The sequence below is a fragment of the Phragmites australis genome, chromosome 20 (assembly GCF_958298935.1).
Source record: "Phragmites australis chromosome 20, lpPhrAust1.1, whole genome shotgun sequence".
Classification (NCBI taxonomy): domain Eukaryota; kingdom Viridiplantae; phylum Streptophyta; class Magnoliopsida; order Poales; family Poaceae; genus Phragmites; species Phragmites australis.
The window spans coordinates 24,060,732-24,086,282 of NC_084940.1; the positions used below are offsets into that span (position 1 = coordinate 24,060,732).

Genomic DNA, 25,551 nt, shown 5'->3' on the forward strand with positions numbered 1-25,551 from the left:
GAAACAAATTTTCTGATCCAAACAGCCTCTTTTGCAGCTTCCGAAGCTGCGATATACTCGGCCTCCATCGTGGAATCAGCAACCGTTTCTTGCTTGGAACTCTTCCAACTCACCGCACCTCCATTAAGGCAAAACACAAAACCAGACTGCGATCTCGAGTCGTCCTTGTCAGTTTGGAAGCTAGCATCGGTGTAACCATTTACAACGAGCTCCTCCTCACCTCCATAGACTAGGAACATATCCTTAGTTCTTCTCATGTACTTGAGGATACTCTTTACTATAGCCCAGTGACATTCACCTGGGTTCGATTGATATCTGCTCGTAACACTTAGAGCATAGGAGACATCTGGGCGTATACAAAACATAGCATACATGATGGACCCGATAGCAGAAGCATACGGGATCGCACTCATCCTCTCGAGCTCATCAGATGTCTTAGGACATTGATTCTTGCTGAGAGTGATGCCATGTGACATTGGCAAGAAACCTTTCTTGGAATCCTGCATATTGAACCGATTCAATACCTTGTCAATGTACGTGCTCTGGCTTAATCCGATAAGTCTTTTCGACCTATCTCTATAGATCTTTATGCCCAATATGTATGCTGCCTCTCCTAAATCTTTCATTGAAAAACTCTTTTGCAATGAAGATTTGACAGCATCGAGCATTGGAATATTATTTCCGATCAATAATATGTCATCCACATATAAGACCAGAAACACAAGTGCGCTCCCACTAGTCCTTTTGTAAACACAAGGCTCTTCTTCATTCTTGATGAAACCAAACCCTTTGATCACTTCATCAAAACGAAGATTCCAACTCCAAGAAGCTTGCTTTAGTCCATAGATGGACTTTTGCAGCTTGCAAATCTTCCTAGCATTTTTCGGATTGACAAAACCTTCAGGCTGTGTCATGTACACATCCTCACTTAGGTTTCCATTAAGGAAAGCTGTTTTGACATCCATTTGCCATATCTCTAGTCGAAATATGCAGCAATTGCTAGGAGAATCCGAATAGACTTTAGCATTGCGACGGGTGAAAACGTTTCATCATAATCAACACCTTGAATTTGCCTGAAACCTTTCGCCACCAATCATGCCTTATAGATGTGAACATTTCCATCAACGTCTATCTTTTTCTTAAAAACCCATTTACACTCGATAGTTTTCACACCATCAGGTGGATCGACCAAGTTCCAAACTTGGTTTTCTCGCATGGATTCTAACTCGGATCTCATGGCTCCAAGCCATTTTTCGGAGTCTGGTCCCACCATTGCTTCCGAGTAAGTCTTAGGTTCATCATTGTCCAACAATAATATGTCGCGTTGCCCCGTGGTTAGGAACATAAACCGCTCGGGTGCACGACTGAACCTTTCCGACCGACGTGGGGCTGGTGTCTCGACAACAGGTTCTGCAACATCTTGCATACCGAGTTGTGGTTCAATAGGAGGTGAAACACTTTCAAGTGGTTCCCGAATTTCTTCGAGTTGCACCGTGCTCCCACTAACTCTCTTCGCGAGAAATTCTTTCTCAAGAAAGACACCATTCCGGGCGACAAACACTTTGCCTTCTTCCCGGTTATAGAAATAATATCCTTTGGTTTCCCTAGGATACCCCACAAAGAAGCATTTATCAGATTTGGGAGTGAGCTTATCAGACGACAAACGTTTTACATAAGCCTCACAACCCCATATCTTAAGGAAAGACAATCCGGGACGCTTCCCGGTCCATATCTCATATGGTGTCCTCTCTACAGCCTTAGATGGAACCCTGTTTAACGTGAAAGCAGCAGTTTCTAGAGCGTATCCCCAGAAGGACAATGGAAGATCAGATTGGCTCATCATCGACCGGACCATGTCTAACAAAGTTCGATTCCTCCGCTCGGACACCCCATTCCATTGTGGCGTACCCGGTGGAGTCAATTGTGGAACGATTCCACATTGCCTTAGATGATCACCAAATTCATGGCTCAAATATTCACCTCCACGATCTGATCGCAGAAATTTAATTGTCTTGCCTATATGATTTTGTACTTCATTCTGGAACTCCTTGAACTTTTCAAAGGATTCAGACTTGTGCCTCATTAGGTAGATGTAACCATATCTACTAAAGTCATCGGTGAAAGTAATGAAATACTGAAAACCACCTCTAGCTGTAGAACTCATCGGTCCACATACATCTGTATGTACTAGGGCCAATAATTCATTTGTCCTCTCACTTCGACCAGTGAAAGGCGTCTTAGTCATCTTGCCAAGTAAACAAGACTCGCATGTATCAAATGATTCGAAATCAAATGAATGTAGAAGACCATCTTTATGGAGCTTCTGCATACGCTTCTCATTTATATGACCTAATCGACAATGCCAAACAAAAGTGGGATTCAAATCATTAAGCCGAGGCTTCTTTGTATCAATGTTATAGATAGTTATATCCTCAAGATCCAATATATATAATCCATTTACTAATGGACAATTACCATAGAGCATACCATTCAAAAATATCGAACAAAACTTGTTCTTTATTATGAATTCATAACCATCTTCTTCCAAACATGAAGAAGAGATAATGTTTTTACCCAAGGCAGGAATATAATAACAATTATTTAATTCCAAAACTAATCCTGAGGGTAGCGATAAGGAGTAAACGCCAACGGCCAACGCAGCAACTTTTGCACCATTACCGACGCGAGCATCCAATTCGCCTCTTGCACACTTCCTAGTCCTTTTCAGTCCCTGCAACGATTTGCAAGTATGAATCATTGATCCGGTATCAAATACCCATGAATCATCAGGACGAGTAGCAAGATTAATTTCAATAACATTTATACCTGAAGAGGAAGTCTTACTTCCCTTCTTCTTTTTGAGTTCTTCCAAGTACAATTTGCAGTTCCTCCGCCAATGACCAGTCTTATGGCAGTGGTGGCAAGTGTCAGAAGCGGCAGGGCTAGCCTTGGGCTTTCCAACAGGTTTAGGCTTGGAACTCGAGATCTCATCCGAAGTTTTAGCCTTACCTTTGCGCTTTCTCTTCTTGCTATCCTTTTGAACCATCATCACATGACTAGAGCTCTTCTTAATGCTTTCCTCAGCAGTTTTTAGCATCCCATGCAATTCAGCCATGCTTTTCTCCATGCTGTTCATATGAAAGTTCAAAATGAACGGTTCGAAGCTCGCAGGGAGCGACTGGAGAATTACATCCGTAGCCAACTCAGGGCTAAGGGGAAAACCAAGTTTTTCCAGGCTCTCAATGTAACCAATCATTTTGATCACATGAGGACTGACTGGACTGCCTTCTGTTAACCTACACGCAAACAGGGACTTTGAGGTGTTGTACCTCTCGGCCCGAGCTTGGTTCTCAAACATGCCTCGGAGTCCCACAATCATATCATGGGCATCCCTGTTCTCATATTGCTTCTGAAGCTCAGAGGACATACAGGCAAGCATAAGGCAGCTAACATCCAGTGAATCGTTGGTGTGCTTCTCATAAGCCCTCCGATCCATGGCAGGAGCATTATCAGCTGGTTCATCAGGATATGGGACCTCTAGAACATATTCCTTTTTCTCTTGTTTGAGAACAATTCTCATATTTCTATACCAATCAATAAAGTTTGTTCCAGAAAGCTTCTCTTTTTCAAGAATCGATCGCAAATTAAAACTGGAAGTGTTACTAGCGGCCGGTGCCATAATCTACAACAGAAAATGCAGGTTCAGCACTATGCCTATGTGAATCTTCTATTAAACAATTTAACAAAAGATACTCCACTATATGTGTTTTCCCTCTAACAACATATAGAGGATCAAGATCCGTATTCAACTAAGTTCTAGTGAGCTTTGGCATCACTGCTAGAAACTTAGTGACATAGGTAAGCAACGCCTTGCTAATCACATCCCTATGTGACTCTTATTTGCTGGGTGGCATCGAATGCCCCGGCGCCCAACACCATGCCCCAAAGCCCAAAACCGTTTTGATAGCTTTATCAAGTAAACCAATACTATGCGTGTGGATGTCCGACATCCACTCTAACTGGTTAAGATAAATGATGGCACCCTGCTTTGGCAGACCTATCACACAATGATCAAAACCTTTGTAGGTGCAGCTATTGGAAGGGCATCAATTACTCTTGATTTTTCTGAGGGAAACTACTCTATCATGAAAATCATATCCACCACATATAAAACATGAAAGAATAGTATGACAGGAACATAAAAACATCACAGGCAATCATATTAACTGTGACATAGTATGGCCCCTTCACATGGTGATCTTCATCGCCACGGTTCCTGTCCTCCGGGTCATCATGCTTCAAATCTCCATGATCTTGTTCTAGTCTATTACACCTAATAGCACTAGATAAATTACATGAGAAGAAGCATCACAAGTCGACACGCAGGCCGTTATACAATAACATGACAGCCTTGGGCTGCAATTAACCATGACACGCAGGCCATGAAAAATTACACACATGCATCACATATCACAAGGCCATACCAGTCACAACATTCTCTGCAAAAACGAGTTAAGCGTAGAATCGAATTCTAATGTCGTGATGGGATCATGTTATTACAACAATCTATGCGTGTACGCGACGGCGTTCCATTAGATCAATCCCATTGATCATCGCGTGAGGTTTTTCCAGAAACGATGACAGCACACATGACCTCGATCTGCTGTTCTCCCGACCATGTCGCGATGCATGCAGTTAACCCCGACGGTGATTCCAGCCGGTAGGAGCAAGTCGCACGCAAAAACAGGTGGGAGATCGAGCTAATCTTTTTGGCTATGTGGTTTCATCGACTGGCATCTCATCCGATCTCTAATTCACCTAACCAACCGTGCATTGATCAATCCATCATATGAACTGATCAAAAACAATAGATCTAATCTATTTCTATCACATATCTTCTATATGTGACTGATCCAGATCGAAAACTACGCAGGATGGCTCTGATACCACTGAAGGGTTGCGGGTAGGCTACGCTAGCACAAAATAAATTTTCTCTACCGCATTCAACCAGGAAGCCATGTGAGTAGGGGATCATGAATCGTTACCACTTGACGAGCAGTGCAGCGGAAGAAGAGTTGGAGCAGACCAATCCAACGTCGTGCGCGTCAAGTAGTCGATCGTCAACCTCGTCCCGAGCACGTCCCGAGCACCTTCCGAGTACTCGCGGGTACGTCCCGAGTACTCCAGAGCAGATCAGCACCGCAATAGTAGCAGCGCCTCTACGGTATCCACACGTACAAGGATGGAATCGCCGTGCGCCGGTGTGCTAGCACCGCGCGCCCCGCTAGGGTTTCGAAGGGAGTTCGGGAATAGGAAGCGGCTAGGGTTTCTGAAAAACTCAATGCGCCTTGGCCCCTGCCTATTCTTATATAGAGCACGCTAATGGGCCTTTAATCAACATTAAAGCCCATTATGACTCTAAATCCTAATGGTCCTTTAATCAACATTAAAGCCCATTAACAGATCCAATCCGCAAACTCGATCGCCTCTAGGGCATATTACCAACATATATTATATACAAAAGCTGCTCATCCTGATTGGACACAAAACACCATGTAAAAAAAAAGAGATGTTATTCATTGTGGGTGAAGTTCTATGGCTTGACTCCTAACTGATTCTCATCCTCTTAACGCCATGTTGCTGAGATCAGCTGGGTACCACAAATTTCATAGGACGGCCAGAAGCCTGCAGTGAAGTTAGAAGGTCAGGAAACAAAGAACAAACACAGTGAGTATTTTCCCTCCAGATATCATGCGAATCTGTTTTGCTATACACATTTGGATGGGAATGGCATCATTTGGCAACAAAGCTAGGCATCACCTTGTCATGACTTGTGGAACTGCGAAGGGAGAAAATCACTGGCACTCTTTTATTCCAACTATACAGACTACCCGTTGCTGCTACATTATGATGTAACGGCAAACCTCGCAAGAGTATGGGCATGGATGATCAATAAAGTTGACTATCGCAAGAGTAATAAACCTCGCAAGAAGCAGCTTGCTCTCAGAAGTACAAACAACAGATGGGAGCATCTATGAGCAGGAAAAGATGGAACCATAATTTCTTCATGAATGATACGGAGTACCTTTTATACTAAAAAAATTCCATGATTGGGCATAATGGTGAGAAAACAGCTATTCAGAATTGCGCTCCACTGAACTAGTTATACAGACAGATTCACCTAATCACTCTTTTCTTGAACTTTTTGGGAAGCATGTGTAACTAAAAGAGTCTATTACTGCATGCTGGTTTCACATAGCTCATGTTTCTTCTGAAAAGAAATGCATGTGGCACCTGCCTACTGCTGTTACTGCACAGCATAAGTCAGAAACTGGACAAAAAAAAAAAAAAAAAACCGAATCAAAGATGCTCCCAAAGACATAGACATACTATATAGTGTACAAAGATAATACACTCGCAAAGGGTAAAGATATGTAATGTTATGGTGCACCAGTTTACAAAATGGTACTGCTTAAAATTACATCATGAGGGTTTCCTTGTTTAACAAAATGGTACTGCTTGTGTATTAATTATAATAATCCATGCAATTTCTACAGTGACAACAAGCAATGCTAGTGTGGCAATGAAAGCTAAAAAGTATAACCACAATGTCAAAGAAAATACCAGTAATGTGTGCTTCAGTACAGTTGCTGTGCAGATATTACTCCCCCGATCACGAGATACCACCAGGCGGACATGTGGAACAGCTTTCCAGCTCTCACCAAGAGCAGGTTTGAGAGCTCCATTGCCAGCAGAAACCATATGATTGGTTACCTGGACTTAATGCAAAAGAGTAAATTAATGAATCAATTTAAGAACAACCTTTTTGTTCCAGTTTTGGCAGATGAAACGTCCTAAACAGCCCATTATAGACTTTGCTAAGGAGGGTAACTGTTCTTTGTACATGCCTTTAACCTGTTTTGAGATCATCGGTCCATTTTATTACAAGGAAATCAATTTATAATGAAACGTGAAGACTGAAGAACATAAATATTTACACTGGTCCATAATTGAAGTCTCCCGACTGTTACACTAAAATACTAAGAACTAATTCATACCTTGTTCAGATCAGGAAAAAGAAAGTAGAGAAACTAGAGCACTATTGCTACATAACTTTTTGTGGGTCAAGATAAAAGTACATTAGCAAGGGTATCTATGAGATGATGTCCTTTTTGGATGGATTAAATATGAATGTTAGGTCATGTTGAGCTGTTTAAGAAATGGAAGGTAGCTACATACTTCTCGAAACAGACCAAGGACCACCATCTTTTGTGGTTTCATGCATAACCAGTATGAGAACTCAAGGAAAAAAGATAGAATGTTTTCGTGTTTGCTCTATGAAATGTTGAGCATTATGAGAAATTGGTTTGTTTAGGGAATTCGCTGTACTGCAAACCATTTATTGAAACTATTGTGCAGAAGCAGCAGAAACTCAAAATTAGATAACAAATGCTGCTCAAAATCTAAAGGTGGGATTTCCTTTCATATTTTATTTGCGTATTACTTCAAAGAAAAATTCTTGGAGCTCCTGAAGATGATGTGCAAACTCTTTCTTCTCTGATCAAATAAGATTCCATGATCTTCACCATGCAATTCTGGAGCTATACTATCCAGCATCATTTTCAAGATAATCAGAGCAATATTACAGTCCCTGATTTTCTCCACGGATGTAAATAATACTACAGAGTGAAAATTGCATGGTTTGCACAACGAATTTGATAAAGAAGTTGAATACATACATTAGCTCCATGATCAGAATGATATTTTTTAAACGAGTACCCCTAAGAGGAATAGGTATCTTTGCATTAATACGGAGACACCCAAATTCGAGCCAAAGAGGAGTTGAATCTAGGTAATAGGGTGTACACCAACTTAGCTAAGCTCAGTTCCTCAGCATGATATGATATTTTAGAAAGATGGTTCCAGATATGCTCATTCAAAGCACTAGAGTTGAACAAAATTACCAGAACAGATAGATTATGCTCATCTGCTAACTTCTTTAGAATCATTGACACTGATATCATCATCGACCGCCCTGTTAGATTATTAATAGAGGTTCAGAAAAAAGAAACGAAAGCTGCACTTCAAAATTATGATGCCCCCCTCTTAGGAAACAATGATGCCAGCAAATATTGGTTTTAGGAACTTAAATCACAAAGGAAAATTCAATGTATGACCAGCTCAAATTATAAATGCACAGCTGCATCGTAGCTATTTTTGTTTCAGTTTATAACTGAATTCAAAAGCTATCTTGTACAAATAGCTAAAGTCACCAATTTGATTCAGTTCCTACCTCACATAATTATATCTAATTTGTCTCAACCTCTCAATATTCCTGCTCAAAGTCTGGTTTACTTGTTGTATAGCTAGAGTGCTAAACTGCAACTTATGCCATGCAATAAATAAATAAATTGTAGACAAGGCTACGCAAGTACCTTGTGGATACTTGCCTCCAATTATGGGAGCAAGTAGAGATGATATCGAGTCAATGATAAGCAAGCATATCTTGCTACCACCACTGTTTACCTGTTAAGCATGTTCCAGGTGAGAGAAGTACTCGAGATGAAATCTTAAATCATATGGAAGACTTACTTCATACTTGCCTTGCCATTCAGCAGAGAGAGTTCGAGTTGATGTAGTACTTCAAACAAACCAAATATATCAAACACAGACTCACAGGTGATACTTCTCAAGACACTCTTGAGCCTCACATCCTTTGGCTGCGAGTCAAAACCTAGTAACTATAGATCATAAGCTATATACACAACACATGGTACAGATTTTGCTAGGGTAAACTAACTGCAGGAATAAATGTCTGACATGATGTATTGTCTACTTAAACCATAAGAAATGAAAACATTACGGTAACTCACTGAATGACAGAAAGAAAGAGCAGGGTAGAAATATGGATGATTGCCTACCTCTTTGACCAAAGTGGTTGGAAGTTCCATCAATTATGCTAGCAATGCGACTAGGACAGAAGGAGTTACTAGTATCCAAGTACATAACCACACCCAAATGCCTGGCTGCAACGTGTGAAGCAGAATGTAGACAGACCTGCAGTTGATGTACATGGAATAAGTAACGATTTATCCCACACTAGCTCCATGCCAATCATGTCAAGCGGTAACTATAGGTATCTTGAAGTTATTTTAAAAGATAACTCATTTTCTCACCTGTGTTTTCCCAGAAGATGACGGTCCAGTAATCTCGGTCAGCTGACCTTGACACAGCCCGCCTCCAAGAAGCGCATCGATGCTGGCAGTTGAAGGGTCATATATATGATAATAGTGCTCACCAAACTAAAGCAATTCAATTGTGTTGCGTGGCGATCAATAGGTCATGTAGATAGGAATCTAAAAAAGGCCAATAAAAGACGAAGTCTGAATAGAGAGGGCATGATTAAGTTCAAGTTAGGAGTACCCTTCAAGTCCAGTAGGGAGGAAATGCTTGTTTTCGGTGACGTCCTTGAGCAAGTCCATCCCGTTCCAAAATCGCCCGCACTGATCTTCAGTGGCAGGTTGATCTTGATTCATCATCCCCTCCTGTATGTATCATGTCATCTCAGAGGTGTAAGCTCCAGCTAGTCTCTCCAGGGGAAATATCATGAATAGAAACAAAATCAGAGAGATACAGTAGTACAAAGGTCCCTAACTTCCCTAATGAGTATGTGCCCTCGCCTCTGTTGGCTGGCAATCACTGCATTAAGTCGTTACTTACAACCTGTTAATGCGATTTGCGATGAATGTTCCATTGCTAAAGCTGTTAATGTTAGGTTATTGATATTCAGGAGAAGCCTAATCACCTCTAAACCCTAACCATTGGTTGTTCCCCCTCCAATTTTTAAGGTGAGTCAATCCCGAAAAGGAAGACGAATTGGCCGACTCGATTAACTGCTAAATAAATTGCTTGTGCATATACTCCACTAGCTAGCTTAGTGTGCAACGTCATGTAGCCTAACATCCCTAGTGCGACCATGTGCTGATGGCATAAAAGCAATAGGAGCGGAACAAGAAGAAGAAGAAGGCAATGGAGCAGGAATGCGGACCTCGTGGTCGGCTGGTGCGTAGCGACGCTTGATGCCGCAGCCGGAGGTGGTGGCTCCTCCTCCGCTTACGCCGCCGCTAGGATTTGCCCTTTAAAGGTTTTTAATTTCTCTTTTCTTCGGCCCCAAAATCAAATGACCGGAATGCCCCTCTTCCCTTTTTTTCCCTTCCCCTTTTGGTGCTTTTCAGAATGTCAGCCTCTTACCTAAAAGCTCGACTAGTGACGTAGTCAAAGATTATTCTCCTCCTCCTTCACATGTTGTTTTGGTTGCTACTGATTTTTGTGTGATTGGTTCTTCAGATTTTTTTCATCGGAATGGTGATTTTTTGGGTACAAATCCGATGCATTGTCAGTAAGGCAATGAACCACTGTGATGATATGTTTATTTGTTTCCATGTCTTTAAGGTGTTTGATAATATGCCACTAAGACAATATAACTATATACGACTTGTTCTATGAGTGAAATTACTTGAGACATTAGGATTCATTATCTGATTAGTTATTGCCTTAAAGGATAGCTGAACAAATTAGGCTTTGCATACCTACTGCTACAAACATGCAACCATTGGTTTGGCAACCAGCCAGCACATGAGCTGAACAAATTTTGCTTGTGAATGTGTTATGTTGTCTGCAATAATGAGAATTTTCATCTTGACATATTTAGATGAGATTATTGAAACTACAGAAAGACACTGCAATAATGTGTTACTATATTGGACAGCAAATATAAGCTAACCTCTAAATACGTGAGACCCATTGTCAGCGGCTGTTCTTCTATGGTTTTACTTTTGAGGTACACTTATATTCAGCTCACTTTTGAATGCAAGTATAAGCTAACTTCTGAATTCAACCGTGGATATTGCTGCAGTGAAAATTCTGAAGTAGTTTCTGCCAATTATTTTGCTCACTGCTTTTTGCTTGGATCTATGACACAGCGATGTTGATTCGCTGTTTGGCTCAATTATACACCAAGAGGTTAGTATAAAATATCCTAGCTTCCTTTCATCTTCTCATAAAACATGTGTTAAATTCGTCTCCCCCATCCAGCATTTACATTTGATGCAGATCCTCCAAATTTCTCGATCAACTGATATGGATAGCCTAAGGTCTTTGTAGTGAAGAGGATGAGTGTAGAGTGTAGAGCACATCATCAGGGTACCTCTTCAAAGACTATCAAACTTAAGTAGTTCGTTCATGCACCACAGATCCATCTTCTTTACGAAGGGCTGTTCTTTAAGCTTAGGGCACCTGTCTATCTGGACATGCTGTATGGATGAGAGGCTGTGTGACCCTCCAATGGATGACAACTCCGGGCAGGCATCGAGAAGCAGGCACTTGAGCATGTTTGTGCCGGTGATCGAATCCAACGGGATGAACTTGATGTTGCGACATTTACACAACCGCAGGAGCGTGACAGAGGTGAGGTTCTCAAGGCAGGCTGGAAATGACCTGTCGAGTTCACCACAATCCACAATAGAGAGTCGTCTGAGCGAGAGAGGCAAAACCATTCCCCGTGGGAACACCAACTTGGCACACTGAAACAATGGGCAGGTCCTCTAAGGAATCAAATCCCACAAAACAATGAGCAGGTATTGATACTAGATAGATTCTGACAGTAAACAAGCCGTATCGACTTGACGACGGATGGCAGGTTCTCCGGGGACAAGAACTGGTCAAGATTTGTCAGATTCTGACAGTACAAAAACCATAAAGTCGTGAGGCGTGTAAAGGCAAGGACACGACTAAATACTGGCTGTGCACGCTATAAGAGGACAGCATGCACACTCTTAATTAAAAAATATTTAATTAATTGTTTTCCTAATTAGGGTAAATTAGCATGACACACGCAGAGCACGCACGTAACAATACCTAGGAAAAAACGAATTTGCCTGTTCACAGGCAAAAATCATATGTATTGAAAAAAGTATTTTATATACTATGAAAAAGCATTTTATATGCTGTGAAAAAGCATTTCATCTAACCATCTTTTCTATTTTTAGTAATCCTAACAAAGACTAGCATGGCATAGCAGCAAAGAAGAGAGGCGCACCTAAGCAGTTCAGAAAATCCAGAAAGCAAATTGTTTCAATTTGAAAAACTCAAATCCGTGTAAACTCATAGAAAACATATTAGTTCCAAATTACAAGCAATTCATGTGAACCAGAAAAGCATATTATGTGAATTTGAAAAGCAAAATTAGCATAACTGGTTACAGATTTGAGAAAAATATTTTGACGAATAAGCAAGTTTTTGTATAGTCATGATCAAGTTTTCAAAAATCATAAGCAAATTATAATACACACAGAAGTACTTTTTTATACAAAGTTGATGTTAGAAAAAAATATCATCAAAATATACTCAACTGGGGTCTAGTTTTGAAGCTCTTATCGCATGAAACACAATGGTACGATCGGATTTTAATTTAGATGCTCGGTTTGAAAACTATAGTTTTTTAAAGCTTTGAAATGGATTTGCATATGAATGACGTCAGCAATTTTGTCATATTTCCCTTCTCCATGCATGCAGCCAATGACATCCGATGCTGAACGAACGGCTCATCTGAACGTGCATACTGCATGACGATGGCATGCACGCTCGGAATTTAGTCTTTGGGTAAAGGCAAATGATGCAATGCTATTTCTGCAACTACTAGAACTATTGTTATATAATCGCTCATAATAATTGATCGAACCTATTATATCAATTTGGTCGTAATGATTGTTTATCGACATGCTAGTTTGTGATACACTAGACGATGCAAATATTACCGATGAATTATGAGGTACAAATTCTTGCTACATGCTACTAACTTTAAAATTCCAAGTACTGACATTATTTAACATAGAATATTGCATGTCATTACTACTATATAATCTTTGCACAATACTTACATGACTAGAGAACACATGTATAACAGCATTAATAGATCTATTTAGTGCACTTGCAAACTGTACCTCAGGCTTGGCGTAGATGGATAGCGTAATGAAGTTGTTGGAGTTGATCTCGAGCCCATATTGTGCCATGGCTGAAGAAGTCGATTCCCCAGCGGAGTCGCCAAAATGTGTTGGCAGAAAAATATGGATCCTCGCGCCAACACACGAGCACCTCGTGTGCAATACGTAGCACCACGCACAGGGCGTTCAGCAACGGAGATAACTATTGCGCTTTCGTGGCAACGAGCGACCGATTTGCGAGGAAACTGGTAAAGGATAACTAACCCTGCGAGCAGCACCTGGAAAACCCAGTTTGGCACTATAGCGATGGATCTTCGTCAGTAAATTGCACCCGGGAGAGACCCCGTCAAGGCACGGTCGACGGGCGGCTTGTCCTTGGTCATTAAGATCAAGAATAAGTAGCAGCAGGAGGAGGAAGAAGGAGGAATAGGACTACAAGAGCTAGGTAGAAAAATAGTAGATGCATATTGGTATTTGATCGATTGTTGTGTGTTTCAATCGGCCATGACCCTCTCATATTTAAAGGGTGGCAGGTCTTAGCCGTACAAGATTAAAACTCCTAGTTCAAACCGAACAAGACTTAAGATTGTAGGCAAACTACTGAGTACATTGAAGGAGTGGACATGTTTCTAGAGTTTGCTTTTTGTAATTCAGCGAAAGGAATGATTCGACTATTACACATGAATCCAAACTTTCTATAACTAACATATCTTTCCTATTCAACCACGTAAATTCCCATATATCTACCCAAGTATCCTTTATTACAATTCGGCCTTCTTCGATTCGACTACCTTTTCTATCCGAACATCGGCCTGTATCGTCTGGTCGTGGTCGCGGTTACTGTTCACGGGTAGGGTACTATTCACTTATCGTGTTTAATGTTTATCTGATCGGAGGCATTGCGCACTGGTCGCAGGTATCACTGATCGATCATAAAATTTCCAAAACCGAAATCACAATATGCCAATTTCACTAGTCAACACACACTTACTAGTAGATAACAATGCACTGGCACCGATCCGAAATTCGACACCATATAATGGCGTGTTGATATGCACCCATGCGTGTAGGGTACCCGAGTCACACTGCACACATGCACTATATATGCTTCGGCATCGAGATCCATGAGTAACCAACGATGCGCCAAACAATACGGAGTGATTGGTTTTTCTTGCTAGTAATCGAACCAAATCCATGGCACTGTTCACCATGTAAACAAACACAGGGTCACGGTGTAGATTGTGGACTTGTGCAGCCAAACGCTGCCTCTGCCTTTGCCTTTAATAGCAGTCCCTGATGGCCAACAGAACCACCCAGGAACTCTCAACAATACACAACAGAAAACAGCAAAGGCTGTTGATATATACATGAGGGGAGAGATAGAAGGATAGGAATACAATTAGGATCCTTATCTACTCATTTAACAGCCCCCCGCAATCACAACTTTCGTGAAAACAAGTTGAGATTGTATCTAAAAGTATTAAGCATGCGTGTAGACAAAGGCTTTGTCAGTCCATCTACAATTTGATCTTTGATGCAATGAATCGTATCTCTAGTGCCTTGCTTGCAACTCTTTCTTTGACAAAATGAAAATCCACTTCAATGTGCTTAGTCTGAGCATGAAAAAGGGTATTGGTAGAGAGATAAGTTGCTCCAAGATTGTCGCACCATAAAACTGGAGGTCGACCCTGACAAATTCCGAGCTCACCCAAAAGAGATTGAATCCACACTAGCTCAGCTGTAGCATTTGCAAGCGCCTTGTACTCTGACTCAATGCTTGATCGAGAGACCGTCACTTGTTTTTTGGAGCTCCAGGAGACAAGATTAGGGCCAAGGAATACCGCGAACCCTCCAGTGGATCGTCTATCGTCGGAATAAGTAGCTCAGTCCACATATGAAAAAGCGCTTACAAGCATAGAGGCAGACTTACATATCTTCAAGCCATCAGCTCGTGTGAACTTCAAATACTTCAGGATACGCTTGACAGCACTCCAATGTTCATCAGTTGGTGATTGCACGAACTAACAAACTCTATTGACTGCAAACGAGATGTCAAGATGTGTCACTGTGAGATATTGCAATGCTCCAACAGTACTCCTATAGCGAGTTGCTTCTTCAGGCGAAAGCATCTTGCCACTTGTCTTGGACAATTTCTCTGAGCTTGACATTGGAGTAGATGCCGACTTGCACAAAGTCATATTTGTCCGATGAAGCAACTCAGTGATGTACTTTTGCTGTGACAAGAGAATGCACCCCTGAATTGGGTCAACTTGAACACCAAGAAAATAATGAAGGGAGCCCAAGTCCTTGATAGCAAAGTCATCATTGAGCTGAGAGAGGAGCCGATTGGATGCAAAAGAGGAAGAGCTCACAATAATAAGATCATCCACATACACCAAGACATACATGACCAGTGCCTGAGCTCAAAGGATGAATAGAGAACTGTCAGCTTTGGAGGCTACAAACCCGAGATCATGCAATTTGGAGCTCAATTTGGAGTACCAGGCACGAGGGGCCTGTTTCAGACCATAGATAGCCTTGCCCAATTTGCAAACATGTTGTGGGTGACTCAAACTTTCAAAACCTGGAGGTTGTTGCATATATACTTCCTCTTGCAAAGTGCCATGCAGAAAAGCATTTTTGACATCAGCTTGCCTTAAAATCCATCCACGGGAGACAACTATCGCAAGTATCAGTCTGATTGTGGATGGTTAAAAAGTGTCCTCGTAGTCTATCCCATACCTCTGACGAAATCCCTTTGCCACCAATCGGGCTTTATGCCTTTCAACCGAGCCATCGGCCTTTTTATTTTATTTTGAAAACCCACTTGCAATCCACAATGTTAAGGCCTTTTCTTGAAGGTACAAGATGCCAGGTCTTATTCTTCACAAGAGCATCAAATTCTTCTTGCATAGCACTCTTCCATTTGAAATGTCATAGAGCTTCAATATGAGAGGATGATTCAATATCTGACTCTACAGTCATACCTTTCTCAGCTGAAAACCCTTTCTTGCTCGGGTCATACAGGATGGTCCCGTCATGAAATTTCTTTGGACGTACCACATTGCTTTGGGATCTGGTGTGTGGTCGAGCTGGCACACGAGTAGAGTCTGAATCATACTCCAGAAGACCAGATTCTTGAACTGGATTGACTGCTGCAGCTGATTCAGAAAGAACTGGACCATCAGTAGAAACCTGACGGCCACCCGACAATAGCGGTACCGAGCCTCCCAGTGGCACCAACGCATCATCAACCTATTCCTGTTCACAACAAACAGATCCTTTTGGACCAAAATTAGTCCCATTTAGCATGACAAGAGGTGAAATCCAATTGCTCAGTTGGTCTGAGGAGGTGGGTGCAGAGTTGGATGAAGGAATAGCTAGTACTGACAAGAGCCGAGGGGGTGTGACAAGTAAGTTACTTTCAGTTACAGAGCTTGAATCTGAGGATGGCTGGGAAGAGCAACTATCAGCAAAGGGAAAAACATGTTCATCAAAGATGAAATCTCTAGAAATGTAAACACGCCGAGATGAGACATCCAGACATTTGTACCCCTTATGAGTGCTACTGTAACCGAGGAACACACATCGAGTAGAACGAAAAGATTATTTATTGGCATTATAGGGACACAAATTTGGCCAACATGCACACCCAAATGTTTTGAGTTGAGAGTAAATTGGTTGCTTGCCAAGAAGACATTGAAAAGGAGTGAGATATCAATCACACGACTGGGTAATCGATTTATCAGGTAACAAGCAGTAACAAAGGCTTCATCCCATAATCGTAATGGCAAGGAGGAATGAGCCAAGAGTGCCAGCCCAACTTCGACAATGTGTCGATGTTTTCGATCAGCAGTGCTATTTTGTTGATGTGTGTGTGGGCAGGATACTCGATGCTGAATTCCCACCCGTTGGAGGAAGGTATTCAAGCGCTGATATTCACCCCCAATCACTTTGGATGCTCAAGATTTTTCTGTTGAGTAGGCGTTCTACATGCGTTTGAAACTGGATAAACACCTTTTCAACTTCAGATTTGTGTCTCAGTGGGTATATCCAGGTGAACTTGCTATGGTCATCAATAAAACTCACATAATATTGATGCCCACCAGAGGATCTAATAGCAGGTCCCCAAACATCAGAGTGGATCAAATTAAGTGGGGAAGCAGATCTATTATTTGAATATGAAAAAGGAAGCTGATGGCTCTTGGCCATTTGACAAGCATTGCAAATGGAAGCTAAACTATTGTTCGAAGAAACTGAAATATTATTTTCCCTAAGTACATGCTGAACTACAGCAGTTCCAAGGTGTCCTAGTCGATAGTGCCACACCTCTGCAGTAGATCTGGCCATGTGCAGTGCTTCCCTAAATGATGTGTCGCTCGAGGTTGCAATGGGATAGAATCCTCCAGTGCATTTACCGTGGACCAGAGTTTTCTTTGTTGTATTATCCTTAACAACAAAGAAATTCGAGTGAAACTCAAAGAAAACATTGTTATCTCGAGTGAAACGATGGACTGACAGAAGATGTTTAGATGCATTGGGGACATGAAGAATATTGGACAATTTGAGATTTTTCAGAGGTGTGTAAAGAGTAGATTGACCAACATGAGCAATGGACATACCTAACCCATCAGCCGTTTGGATCTAAACCTTGCCGCTGTATCTCTCCTTCACAGTGAGGCGATCCAGATCACTTGTGATATGATCAGTCGCTCCTGTGTCAGAATACCAGTTGGAGTCAATGGTGTACGATGGAGTGGTGGCATACGCAGCAGCACAGCTGTTGTCGACGTTGAAGGAGTGATCAAAGCGCTTATAGCACTTCCATGCCTCATGCCCCTCCTTGTGGCACAACTGGCACGTTGGACGCCCAGTGCCAGAGCTGGTGTTACCATTGTTGTTGCTGCCTTTCCTCCCACCACGGTTTCCACCGCCGCGGCCACGATGGCCTCGACCACCGCTAGACGCCTTGTCACGACCACCCTTTGAAGCAAATTGTGTTGAGGGTGAGTTCTCCACTTGCGACGATCCATTGCGACTTGCCAGCCGCATCTCGAAGCTGAGGAGGTGGTTGTACACCTCGCTCAATGTCAATGCATTTGCTCTGGTGGTGACTGACGTCACCAGTGGATTGTATTCCTCACTCAGGCCGATGAGGAGATAGGAGACAACTTCATCATCCTGAAGCGATGCTCCCGCAGAGGCAAGCACATCGCAAACCCCTTGACCTTGTTGTAGTACTTGGCAGCCGACATGTCCATCTTCTTGAGATTGGCCATTGCATACGGATCTGCATGATCCGTGCCTGTGATTGGGTGGAGTACAAACGCTCCAGCGTAGCCTAGACCTCTCGCGCAATGGGGAGGAAAAGGACTTGTCCGAGCACTTCAATGGAGAGGGAGGACAGCAGTGCTCCAAGCACATACTGATCCTACTGCAACCATTGCAGATATGCCAGATTGGACACCTGAGACATCCCTTCTTCCGTGGTTGAAGTCAGCATCTCACTGGGCTGCACCACCGTGCCATCAACAAACCCAAGAAGCTACTGACTTCTCAGGAACGGGAGGAACTGCGCTTTCCAGCACAGATAGTTGTCACGAGTCAACTTGATGCTGAGAAAATGCGCAAGGTTTGGAGTTGGGATGGAACTCATGGTGGATGGGATGGAGCTGGTCACCGTTGATCCCATGGTGGAGGAGGTGGAGCTAGTCGAAGACATTATGGATTGGGTTAAGCTCTGGTACCATGTAAACAAACACAGGATCACGGTGTAGATTGTGAACTCGTGCAGCCAAATGCTGCCTCTGCCTTTGCCTTTTATAGCAATCCCTGATGGCCAACAAAACCACCCAGGAACTCTCAACAATACACAACAGAAAACAGCAAAGGCTGTTGAGATATACATGAGGGGAGAGATAGAAGGATAGGAATACAATTAGGATCCTTATCTACTCGTTTAACACACCGGATCACCGGCTGCTCAGCTCAGTTCGATCAGTGTTCATGGCAGCATTGATCAGAGACGCCGAGGACGGGCCATGGATTGATTGCAGAGCCGATGATGACGGTCATATTCGTGTGATGAAACGTATCTGCTCCGTGCGATGTGCATGCAGTGGTCCATGCATGGCCTTCCGTGTCGGGCTGGTATTGGTTTTGGATTGGTTGGGCGGCAGTTACGCCCCTCGTGACATCCTGGATGAAAATTTATGTTGTGCCGGTTTGGATCTTGTTCAAATCAATCGAAATGGGGGCTGAATTAAGTATCTCATGGGCTGGGCCTCTTTCCCCAGTATACAGTTACAGAAAGAATCGACTCTGAAACATGTTACAGAAGGAATCTGGTTGGCGAAGATGGTACAAAGCAGAGGATTTACGCACCAATTGCAGAAAGAAATGTTCACATCCTTGCTGGTGTGAAATCTTGCCCCCCTGCTCAGTGTGCAGAAGTTAATAAACTCAGAAAACGAATTCGATGCGGTCAAAATACAGAACTCTTCGTTGGAACAGACAATAAAACCACTGTCAAGGTTTCTCCTCTTTTTTTCCTCCATGATCGTACACTCCTCACTCAAGCAGCTGCTGCTTGGAGTTTGGATAATTTTTGAAAGATCACAGCGAGCTAGAGCTCGAGTCGAGAAGAAGAGAATTGACTTAGATTATAAGGGAAACTGGGCCAAAAACCTTAACAACTGCACGGTTTCAGAGAGAAAAACCGGCAGACAACCTCGAGACGACAATACGACCTCAACTCAAACAGAACGACATCCATACCAAAAGATACAACCAGACAACAGATAAGTCCAACCTAACTTAACTCACGCGCTAACCAACCAATCAACTGTGTCCCTCACAACTCGGTCGGCGGAGCTCTGCTCCCACACAGCACCTCCCTCACACAACTCGGTCGGCGGAACCCTACTCCCACGCCGCACCTCTCTGACACACAAGTCTGGATAATTTCACTGAAGTCTTCCTCTCCTTTCAAATCTGAGCAGGTGCCATGAGACCACTGAATAAGCAGAAGTTATGGTCTGGTATGTCAGGTGTAACGCAGTAAGCAGCAATGCAATGACTATTAACACAGGTATGGATTTGTCAAACCTTCTTGTCTTGGTTGTTCTTGTCAATGATGCTACCCTAGAAACTCTCTGCGATTTCTCGACAACTTTGCCTTTAGTCATCGCAGGCCTCGCATTATTGCATCGGATGCTATTCAAGGCCGGTTTGGCCTCACCATGCTGACCCGTGGCAATTTGTGTGCATTGTTTCTTCTGAACATATATGGTATACGCAGATCAGCACGAGTCTTGCTAATTGATTTGGAATTGGAAGTATTTTGGCGAGATCAATGCTCACCTGTTTCTCGCCACAGATCGGCTTGTTTCGTCCCTTTCCATGGGGACATTTGTCCATTGACTGCATTGTATTCATACAGAACAGTGAGTAACCACAGGGCTGTTGAAATTGCTGGGTATCTGAAATATGATGAAATAGAACAACTTACCATCACTCTATTTGCAACCTTGAGTACTGCCATGGAGTTGTCCTCGGCAAACGGCTGCTTTCTTTCAGGTTTTGCTTCTTTCAGCACTCCTCTTTCCTAAAGCGCCAAATGAGAGTAAAGCATGTTAGTAAATTGGTGAAGTCCTGCAGAACAATAATATTTGGAGGGTGTAAAAACTCACATCAGTCCTTAGCCTGAATGGCCTAGGATGGGTAGTTTTCTTGAGCTTTCCTCCTTGTTCTGGATTCACTTTGTTCTGCATTTTAGCCACCAGCATTTGATCTACGACAGCATTAAGCATAGTGGGTTCTTCACATCGTAACTACAGATAAAAGCAGCATTTTTCAGTACAATCACTTCACGGTACCTTCAGAGGAACATTCTCATTGTTCTCCAACTGTGTGTTTTCAGAATGCGAATTGCTCGAGGTTTCTTGAATTAGCTGGTCTGCACTCGGCAGATTCTCCTTGTTGTCATCGGAATTGTTAGCTCGCAGTGTATCCATCTCAACTCTCAATTCCTGCAGCACCACCTTGCTTTCCTGATAGGATATTGCAGTTTCTGTAAGTGAGCTCTCGTCTGCAGCATTGTTCACAACCAATTATGTTCCCCTCATCTGGTTCAGACTTCAGCATTAGCACACTTGACCGATCAGCCTAAAATTTTCTTCTTGCCATTCGTCCTGGATTCTTGCCCTCTCTTCGCGCTCTTCACCGCCGCGGTCTCTTCACCTTTCTTGGCAGTCTTTGGATTCGTCAACTGACACATGTAACTGCCTCTTCAAAGACTTCAAAAAAGTCATGTAGTTTCTTGCACCGCAGACCCCCCTTTTTGAAGGGTAAGGGCTGTTCTAGTTCTTTTTTTGAACGGAGCTGTTCTAGTTCTTTAAGCTTAGGGCACCTGTCTATCTCGACATGCTGTATGGATGAGAGGCTGTCTGACCCTCCAATGGATGACAACTCCTGGCAGCCATCGAGAAGCAGGCATTTGAGCATGTTTGTGCCGGTGATCGAATCCAACGGGATGGACTCGATGTTGCAACATTGAACCAATTGCAGGAGCATGAGAGAGGTGAGGTTCTCAAGGCAGGCTGGAAATGACTTCTCGAGCTCACCACAACCCACAACAGAGAGTCTTCGGAGTGAGGGGGGCAAAAGCATTTCCCGTGGGCACACCAACTTGACACAACCATGGATTTTCAGGTCTTGTAGGCAAGCAAATCCTACAAAACTATGGGCAGGTATTGATACTAGATTGTGACAGTAAACAAGCTGTATCGACTTGACGGATGGCAGGTTCTCCGGGAACAAGAACTGGTTAAGATTTGTCAGATTCTCACAGGACTGAAACCATAAAGTCGTGAGGCGTGTAAGGGCAAATGATGCAATGCTATTTCTGCAACTGATACTGCTGCTTGCTTCCTGCGTCCTATCAAAACCTGTTGAACTAGCTTGTGTACCGTCAGCTAAGCTGGGGATTGACACACTTTTCAAGCAAGGACATGATGACAGCTCCAGTTTTCTTAAATTCGGTAGGTTCTCTGGCTTAAACCAACTTGGAGAAAACCTATCATGCCTAAAGCCATGGACCCTAAGGCTTTCAATTCTTGAATGGGGACGCAAGCCTTCGACCACTTCATTATCACCACTCCCCGAACCGACTGTGTAATTGTCTCGCCAGATTAGCTTTAAGTCCTTTAAGTATTGCTTGTCAACGAGTCTAGCCTCAGCAGCCTCGTCCTTGCTCCGAACATTACAAATATTTCTGATGTATAGCTTTCCACTGAGCTCATTCATGAACTTCAGCTCACTAATTCTCCGCCCATTCTCTTTTCCAACTCTGAACTCACTCAGCTTCCTCAGACAAGACAGATTTCCTAGCCCACTTACCCTTGATAAGGCCGCCTCACAGGATAGCGATGGCAGTGCTAGATGACGCAGGTTGATTAGCTTTGTTATGTCCTGATGAATTGTTTTCAGACTCGACCGACGTGCATCAAGAACTTGTAGGTTGTGAAGGCGCCAGAGTTTATCTGGTAGTTCTTCTACACGGCTCCCAGATATTTCAAGATAACGGAGGCTATTCAACTCACATATGCTTTCGGGTAGCTTAACCAGCATGCTACCTTTTAGGCTCAAAAATAAGATGTTGGAAAGCTGATTGAACCAGGTAATCTCAAAGTCGAATCTGGTTCCAAACCTAAGTGAATGCAACTTATTCAAATGTTGAATGTCTATCATTCTGCTCAAGGATTCACCATCCACTTCGACTGACATATGGCGAACTGTACGCACCATTCTCCGCTGGCTCAAATCATGCATCAAGAAGCATTCATCCACGGAAACAGACTGCGCCATATCATGGATCAAGTCATGCATTACATATCTATCAGCTTGAGGGAACTTCGGATCAGCTTGGAAAAGAAACCTGCTTCTCAAATCATCCAAATATATGTTCCCCACGTCTTCGAGACGCATTCTCCCACTTGGTGCAACAAAGCCCTCCGCCACCCAAATGTCAACTATCTCATCTCTTCTGAAGCTATAATCTTTCGGAAACATGGAGCAAAATGCAAAGCATCTCTTAAGTTCTTGTGGGAGATACAAGTAGCTCAGTTGAAGGGCTGGTAGTATCTCAGTCTCTTGATGCGGTAGCTCCCACAATTCACTATTCTGGACAGTCCTCCAATGTCGCTCCGTCAGCTCCATACTCAACAAGCGTCCGAGAGTTTTTGCAGCGAAAGGAGACCCGCATAACCTAGAAGAAATGCTCTGACCAATATCTTGCAAGTGGGGATATGACTCTGCGTCATTTTTACCAAATGCACACTTTCTGAAGAACTCCCAAAATATATCAGTCGGCAATCCTTCGAGTTGGACTGGCTTACAGTTGCTGGTGGTGACATGATTTGCAACCACTGGATATCTTGTAGTCACTAAGATCATGCTGCCTTCAAATCCATGCCTCAGTGGTGCATAAAATGCGTCCCATTCGCTATCAGGAATTGGCCAAATATCATCCAACACCAAAAGAAACTTTTGGTCATTTAGCCGCTTCATCAGTTCCACCTGAAGAGCATTTAAACTGCATGATGGGTTGAACTCTTCTCCAGGGATGGATTCAATGATCTCCTTTGTCATCCTTCTCTTGTCAAACAGGTCTGAAACGCAGACCCATATCGTCAAACCAAAGTGGCGTGTCACCCTTGGATCATTGTAGATAAGCTGAGCCAAGGTAGTCTTCCCCACCCCGCCAATGCCATAAATTGGCAAGACAGAGACGTTGCCGGTGCAGTTGGTTTCAGCAACTCCAGCCCTGCTACTGTCTCCTTTTAGTCGCTTGGCTGATCTGGATGCAGATGCGACGCTATTGCCTGCTGCAGCTCCCTTTCCCTTAGACCCTGCAGATCTACTTGTACCACCCCTGGTGAATGGCACACCCAATTGTTTCATCACCTGATCAATCTTGTTCTCACGCCCAACCAACATTTCGATCAGTTCATCCCTTTCTTCGTCACGGCCAAACACTTCAGAAGCTCCGATGATTGAAGTTGTCTCCGGCATGAGCTGCACTGGGTCATCATGAATACCCATAGAATTGAGCATTCCCTCAACATCAGCTACAATCTTGTCGAGCTTATCTTGGGTCATCTTTACCCCTTTTTTGCTGCGGAGGATGAATTGTTTTGCAAGATTCACAGCGGATGACAAGAGTTGACCTGTCCTGCTCCGGTCAGCATCCTCTCTCTTTTGCCAGTGCTCCTGGTCTTCAAATTTGCGGAGAAGATCCTCAGCGTCGTAGGTGGTGTCCCTGAGCTGCAAGAGAAGCTTCGCCAGCCCCTCGTTTTTGAACCTGCCCCACTCGCCACGGTTGATGAGCAAGTGAGCCTTGGGCAAGCTGTCCCGGAGCCTTGACAGTTCTTCCTCTATCAGGGTCGCTTGGCTGATGCTGATCCCCATTGAGACGATCCATTGCAGTGTCTCCATGGTCGTCGTCCTCGGCGGCAGCCGGTTCCTCCCCTTTGGTCTCCTTTACCCTTGTTTTGCTACGATTGAACAATTTTTTTGCGAGATTCAGAGAGGAAGACAAGAGTTGACCTGCCCAGCTCCGGTCCGCGTCCTCTATATTTCGCCGCAGCACTTGGTCATCCAGCTCGCAGAGGAGATCGTCGGCATCGTAGAGTGTGTTGCTGGGCTGCGAGAGAATCTTCACCAGGTCCCTGTTCTTGGACTGATGAGGAAGCGAGCCTTGGGCAAGGAGGCCTGGAGCTGGTGCGTGCAGCTCGTCGGTCAGCTGCTGGGTAGATTCGCTGAGACTATCCTTGGCACTAGCTCTATGGTCGTGGGTGGGGCGGGCTGGGTTCAACTGTAATCTATATTTCTTTATCTCTAACATTAAGAAAAGCCAGACCATATATTGAACCTAACATCATCTTCAACCATATTCTCTTCTTAATTCTCTTCTTCGTTGCTATTCCCTTTATTTTCTCGCATCTCCAACAGCTTCTCTTCAAAAGGAATCACGAAATGAAAAGAGAGAGAGAATCCCGTCCTGAAGAGAATGACCTTGACAATTCCTTCGTGACGGAAACCGTAAAAGGAAATCGTTGAAGTGCTGAAAGGAACAAAAATTCCTTCTTTATGAATGGATGTATGGAATGCTCCTGCCAAGTTTCTCTGATTGATTGCTATGCGAAGATGCAGGCAAGTTTCGCGCTCATGCAAGCCATGTTCTCCAACTCAAAAGGTTCCATTGACAGACGTGTTTAGGCGTGAAAAATTCGATCAATTGAGTAATGCAAATAGCACCTCGCAAAAATAAAAGTGGTACACGTGAAAAGATTCGATCACCTCAGAGAGAGAGAGAGAGAGGATGAGGGTTGCGTACATCTTTAATTCTTTATCGAGTCACAACCGAGCCATACTTATTCTCCAAAATTGAGCTAACAAATCCCCCCCCCCCACCCACCACCAAAAAAACTGATTCTCCAGCATGTGCTTCACGAGGGAGGCTCATTAACCTTTTATGTTAGTATATCAT

The 25,551-nt window shown here is 43.3% G+C and overlaps 1 protein-coding gene, 1 non-coding gene and 1 pseudogene across 2 annotated transcripts; all 3 read right to left on the reverse strand.

Annotated features, from left to right (window-relative positions):
• Positions 1–5,512: 5,512 nt before the first annotated feature.
• Positions 5,513–21,016, reverse strand: LOC133901623 (DNA repair protein RAD51 homolog 4-like; annotated as a pseudogene).
• Positions 18,053–18,191, reverse strand: LOC133902607 (small nucleolar RNA Z247). Its single transcript, XR_009906932.1, has one exon. It is a non-coding gene; the product is annotated as a small nucleolar RNA Z247 (small nucleolar RNA).
• Positions 21,017–21,257: 241 nt separating the features above from the next.
• Positions 21,258–24,851, reverse strand: LOC133901622 (disease resistance protein RGA2-like). The gene has a single exon (XM_062343043.1). The coding sequence runs from the start codon at positions 24,495–24,497 to the stop codon at positions 21,267–21,269; it is 3,231 nt and encodes a 1,076-aa protein (XP_062199027.1). The 5' UTR covers positions 24,498–24,851; the 3' UTR covers positions 21,258–21,266.
• Positions 24,852–25,551: the final 700 nt, after the last annotated feature.